The sequence below is a fragment of the Saccoglossus kowalevskii genome, chromosome 3, assembly GCF_978046115.1.
Source record: "Saccoglossus kowalevskii chromosome 3, keSacKowa6.1, whole genome shotgun sequence".
Classification (NCBI taxonomy): domain Eukaryota; kingdom Metazoa; phylum Hemichordata; class Enteropneusta; family Harrimaniidae; genus Saccoglossus; species Saccoglossus kowalevskii.
Window position 1 is genome coordinate 26,199,135 of NC_140643.1, and position 6,878 is coordinate 26,206,012.

General features: G+C 36.5%; 1 protein-coding gene across 1 annotated transcript; it reads right to left on the reverse strand.

The window, feature by feature from the left end:
* Positions 1-5,633: 5,633 nt before the first annotated feature.
* Positions 5,634-6,452, reverse strand: LOC102802862 (uncharacterized). Its single transcript, XM_006818072.1, has one exon. It carries the CDS (start codon positions 6,450-6,452, stop codon positions 5,634-5,636), a length of 819 nt encoding a protein of 272 aa, XP_006818135.1.
* Between the last annotated feature and the right edge of the window lie 426 nt (positions 6,453-6,878).

The window sequence follows — 6,878 nt, forward strand, 5'->3', positions numbered from 1 at the left end:
AGCTTCCTGCAGTCAGGACAGTACCATTTTTTAGGCCTGGGAGCCCTATTTATTTTAACACATTCAAAGTGGAACCATTTAATTTCACAATTCACATTGTCACATGCAATCATTTCACCGGATTCTACCTGTTCACAATAGCAATACAACACGTCTCCCTCAGATGATGTTGATATCTTATTAAGAGCGTGAGTGCTGGTACTGAAACAGGTGCTAGGTAACCGAGAATAAAATTTCCCCACTAGTTCTGGTAAAATTGCAATTCTAAATAACCGTGAACTATTATTATTAAGTGAACTATTAAATTGTATTATCTCAATGTGAATGCTCTTTTCAGTCCATAAAACAAAATAACCAAATTCAAATTTACAAACACCAAGCTGAGTTTGAACCTGATAATAATATGCATGTTTCCGACTTAGTTTTAAATTACCATCCTCGTTTACCGGTAAACAAAACATTTTGTCAATAGATTCTGGTATAATTGTTTTATCTTTCTTGCAGAATGGACATTTAATTTCCAAGCTTCCAACCCCACAGCAATCACAAGATACAGTGATACAGTGACCTTCCATCAGGGGAGGCACCTATATGTGGACAATCAGGGTTTATCACAAATCCACTATCATTTACAACAAAATTTTCATGCATTTTCCCAATTTTTTCCACAAAACTGTCTCTTGCCACTTTGTCATGCTCACATCCCCATTCTGTAGCCCTTGTTGTGAATGTTGTGCTTTCTGGGTTACAAATACTTGTTATTAAACTTAAAGAAGGATATGCTGGATCAGCTTGCATTTGACAAGCAGCTTTCATTTTTGAGGCAGTTATTCTGCCCTCTCTAAATCTATACCACAGTTTGCAATTTGTACTGCTTTAGCTTGTTCATCACTAACAGAAATCTACAAGATTACAGTAATTCATTTCAAAACACTGTTTGTCTAATAGTGAAGTTAAATAGTTGGGAAATTTTCTTTAATAACAGTTGGCACAGTCTTCACAAAAAGGTTCACAAGTTGTCAAAATTAATGAACGTTTACCAGTTATATGTAATTTTTTACAAAAATCAAACATGTCCTCCTCGGAGGCAACTTGATATGAGCTACTGGCCTTGTCATTCCTTGGTGTTGGGTTTTTGGGTTTGGCAATTGAAGTATCCAACACCTTCTTTTTTCGTTTTGTAGATGAAAAGTCTATATCACTGATTTCACTATACTGAACCCCTTTACCTGGTACTAGCCAATATGCTTTTTCTTCTGTCGCGATTTGAGAGTCACGAATTTTAACCATAGCTTCCACAGCAAACAGCACAGCTGCCACATGAGTGCAAGTTTCCCCTAGACCTGCCATACAATTACAATGTTCTGCTAAAATACGTGCACCATTACCTACTATAATCCAAGGATTTAATGGTTTTGCTGTCAATCTCTGTGAATGCTTTACCTATGCAAAAAGAAAAAAAAAGAATATAAAGCATGGCCACCATGTCATTTCTAATTAATTAGTATGTTACAATTGTAATCACATCATTGGCCAAATCTACTAAGTAAAATTACATTTCAACTGGTAAATTTAATGAAATAAGTAAAACGTTATCCATGGTACGAGTATTTACCTGTCTGTGAATTAATATTTTTTTGTGAATTGACTACTGGTATATTTATGTGTCAGAATTGTCTAATTGCTAATATTAACTTGATGTATGTAGTATACTAAATAAAAATATATAATTATATTAAATCACTCAAAAAGGTTATTGTAAAGTTCATAGTTCACCTTGGCAGACAGAACAGGGTGATCGTTCTTTACGCAGACGCGTTTGTCGTACACCCAACCGCAAACAAACTGGTTATAAGCCTCCAAAGATTTATAGTTACGCAGATCTTCCATGGTATACGAGCTGCGCTTGCAGAATGAATTAAATAATTTAACATGTCCATATACGTAATTGGTGGTAAAAGCTTTACATCGTCTGCCCAGTTGGACCACTCGAAAGACGCAAACGTGTATGGGTCTTCATTCCCGATTATCTCTAAATTTTTTTCATAGCGTGTTCGTTCGGAGTAGTTTAGAGTATCCCGGTAGCACATAGTTATGGCTGGTATTTCCCTGGATGCCATTTCCCAGAATAATCTACCAATTTCACTAATGTGTTCTGCTAGCGCGCTAAACGGTGTTGTCAACGTTGGCGCCAGTCGGCGTTGATATCTCCAATATGGCGGCCATGACGCGTTGCTATGACATTGTGATGTCAGTGCATACGCTCTATAGAATAGCGTTAGTTACAAATGACGTCACAATCAATGATGTCATTGCATAATATTCATGAGGCTATTTACCCGGATGTCACTCGGACAAACAAACCAAAAATATGGCGGCTTCGCAAGCGTTTATACGTATTGCCTTAACTGAAGACGATGTACCAGGAGCAAAATTTTTGCATCCGACATACTTGAAAATTCCGTGGACAGGTTGAGACGATGGTTGAAATGTCGTGGATTGAAGATTTTCGGCAAAAAACAGGATCGGTAAGTAAAAATTGTCGTGAGCGTCTGACGTTACCACTGGCAACCGTGCCTCATAACGTAAATATTACTTTGACGTGCATGAAGTGGTGTCGCACTGTCAGCGATCGACGTAATTCATATTTGAAAGTTTTTAATTAGAATCATTTGTCGTTTAGTCGTCTGTCGAATGATGCTTCGTTTATATTGAAAAATGGTATGTGAGCGAAATGAAACTGCTACCGTGAGTTGCGGAAAAAATATCGTACGATCACGACGGTCGGAACACTTTCACTGACTTGCATGATAATATTGCACGAATGACTGATCGGAAAGTAATATTGAGGCCTCTATGATTCACATATTCGTCAAAGTTTGTGTTTCCCCCAGTTTTACTTGCCAGAGGCGAAGTGACCATGGTTTGATCGTTGCAGATTTCGTACTTCCTGTCAGGGTGCTAATGTGGCCTTTTACGACGGCTGACAAGTGTGAAACGTCATTGTTTCGTGTCTTTATGGTGTTTATAGTGTCTGTCCCTTATTAAAAGATTATTATGAAGTTCTGGAAATTCTCAATTTTAAAAATAAGCTTAAGTATTCGGGGATGCTGCGTTGTGATTTGTTTGTTTGGGAGAGGGTGTGTGTAAAATTGTATATTTTATTTTTAATTCTGATTGCTTTATACTCCAGTCAAACTTCCCTGAATTTAAGCAACTATTCACAGTTTCAATATATAATTTGAATTGTCAACATTTAATAATTTGTACGATGAATGTTACAGAAAATGATTATTACACACAATAATTTGCATGTTATTTTTACCAGTCTTGAGCACAGTAAATATACAAGTATTCTAATTTATTTATAAATTTATGTACTTTTAACAGAATAAACAAATGTATCGAAGCAAATAAAAGCAGTGAAATGAGTATAACAGTGGATAACGGGAAATGGTATGAAATCAAATGCAGGGAGACAATGCAATCAATACCAGCAAGGGACAAAGGGCCACCACTTTTGCCCATCAATGGATGGAAGCCATTTCCTAGTCAGCACATCCCAGAATGTTTTAACAAAGGACACATCTATTATCACTTAGTGGAGTCAGCACAATTTGTGGAGAATGGTATGACATCAGCTATTGAATATGACTGCCAGACATCCAAGCCAATGCGACGAGGTCTACAGTTTTTCAGAAGTGGATGTCCAGGATATGAAGGACTGTAAGAGAGATGGTAATTACCATGTAAAGGCAAAAGTCCTAGCGTCAATGACATCTGTCACGTATGCCGTCACCATCACTATTTCTAGTGAATCTGGTCTTGTGCAGGATGCCAGCTGTAATTGCAAAGCATCAGCTATGGGTCGCTGTAGCCATGTATCAGCCCTGTTGTATGCTTTGCTTGATTATACCAACAACCATGGCTATGCTCCTCCATCCAGCACAAGCCAGACTTGCAACTGGAACAAAGGCAGACAGAAAAAAAGAAATCCAAATTCTAGACTAAACACTCAGGACATTAACAAATTTGTAACATTACTGCAAACCAAAAGACACAGTCAGTTTCCATGTGGCAGACTCTATTATTTATTACATATGAGAACTATGAACTTGATGATACACGTATGGACATATTAAGGAAAAAGAGGACACAGATACTGGAAAACTTGTCAGTACCATCTCATCAGCCATACATGTTGGTAAAGCAGCAAGGTACTGATGAATGGTTCTCCCAGAGATTGTTGCGTATTACTGCGTCAAATTGCAGAGAGATTTACATGGCCAATTCTGATAAAAGAATAATGGATGTTCTCAGAAGAAAGCTATGGGAAAAATCCCCAACAACATTTGCCATGCAGTATGGAATTGGGAATGAAGATCAGGCCAGAACAGACAAGCTGATGGAAGATACTGAATCAGATATGAAAGTCATACCGACTGGTATGTGGGTAAATCCACTTTTTCCAGAACTTGGATGTGATCCAGATGGATTAATATATCAGCCATCTCAACCTAGCAATAAATATGGTGTACTGGAAATAAAATGTCCAAAGGTGCTGGAAGATATTGACCCCAATAAAGCGAAGTCAAAGCTCTCTAAAAAAAAGTGGTCGTCATTATGCTTAAGAGAACATGATGATGGGGTGCTATCCCTGAAAACCTCGCACCAGTACTACCTTCAAATACAGATGCAGATGGGTGTGACTGGATTGTCTTTTGCTTACTTTGTTGTATGGTCTAAGAGGGGCATTTTCTATCAGCGAGTGACTTTTGATCATGAGCTATGGGGGAAACTAAAGCCCAGGTTACCACAATTTCATCAGTTTTATCTGTCCAGAATATTTTGAAATGAGAATTCCACAAGACCTGGAACCAGTACATTTAGAGTAAACTTTATGTACGTGTATGTACTGGATCTGTAGATTCTGGATTGATTGTTCGTTGCGGCAATGAAATTTGTTGTTTCCGAAAGGTCTGGACTAATTTTTATAAATATTTACAAGATTCAATGTTTTCACCATTTTTTATTTACAGTTTTATCATAAATATTTAAAAAAAATGTATTTACAGTATTTAACAATTAAGGGATGGGTCAATTAAATTTGAATGAGTTGGGAGTATTTATTATGCCAAGGACAGTTTTGCAATATTGCTCAGCTATTACTGCTAAATTATTTTTTTGTAAATATGCAACATTACATTTACATTGCACCAACAGTAAAAACAACAAATTCAATATTGTGCCATTTTTTATTTACTAATTCTGACATGACAAAGAAAACGTATTTATTCACTGAAAATAAAGGTACTGATAAATAAAATGCATTTCCCTTGACCTTTGTAGTGCTTTCATAAACACACGACAGATGCAAGTTTACACACAAATAATCTTGATCACAAAATCATATCCATTCCTAACTTTTGTTTATTTCTTGGTAGTTTACAGATCATACAAAGTGAATTTCAAATCTAAAAAAAAAATTGGGGGGGTAGCCATACTTGTTTCCATGGAAGGTAAATTAGCTAACCAGTGGCTCTTGAAAATTCACAAGACAGCCAACAACAAAAAACATTTGAGAAACTACTTGAGCAATAATCTGGATTTCTTCAATCTCTCAATTACCCTCTCTACATGAATTCTGACTTTGGCAATCTGTTTTGTTTCTGCCTCCTCCTGCACAGTAAACCTGTCACGCCCATGAAGAAGTCAGCCTTCTTATCAAACAGTACATTCCTAATTGTAAAGCCACGGTCAGCTAGAATAAGATCACCTGGTTCTAATTTGTCTAAAAACCCTGACTCAATTACTATGTTTCTATCTGACGCAGCACCTTCAAATAAATCTGACAGGTAAGTGACTGCCCCATTTGGAGCTATCCCTACTAAAGCTTTAAACGTTGGGTGAGATTTATAACTACTATACAAATTACCTTGTTGCTGAAAGTTGGTTGCTGTTTGGACAAAAATCTCTGTACAATCTATGATTGACCTGACATTTTTATACTTTTTGAAACACTTTGGCAAAGACTTCTTCAAAATATCTCGTGAAGGGAACATAGAATCTGAATCTGAATCTGAATCTGTGTGCTGAATTGAAGAAACATGTACCCAAGTTATCACAATACTAGAGACTTTGCCTTTACTAATTTGAAAACGATAAGCCAAATCTGAATGTAGCAATCCTAAACGAAGTCTAACTAGGGTTAAAAACAACTCGTTTATTGGTTCAAATTTCCGTTTTGGACCAGGTGATTTCTCATTATGTTTCATTGGTCTGCTCCATAAAGACAATTTGTTTGTTGCTCGTCCCAAAAAATCCCACAAACAAAGTAACTGCAACCAAGTAAGCCCAGTATAAAATTTACATTTCACATCATCATCACTGACATCTTCTACAGAGAAATGTTTCTTTTTACTGGAATTGTTTTTCTTACTTTTCAAGTCCATAAGTTCATTTTTTAAGCACAGATTCTCAATTTAGAGAGCAACAATATCAGCATCTTGACTGCGATCTGTCTGTGTTGATGCATCGTTCATTTCTCGTATTGATTGAATGCCTATTGAGTTAGTTGGAACAGAATGCTGTCATCGCACGTCACAAGCTATAATAAATACATAAATGAAATGAACAATCGTTTGCCAGGTGACAACAACCGTGGACCAGTGACCATGGAATGAGGTCCTCTATAAGGCTTTTTTTTTTTTACCCACAAATGCAATGCATTGTGGGAATTTTATTTTAAAAGAATTGTACCTGGGAGGTATAATTGCTTTTAATTTTTATTGAACCTTAATAAATAAAAGAATACATAACTAGTAATTTCCAACTTGTCTAACATAGTCTGGCATATCATAGTTCTTTGTAGCAACACT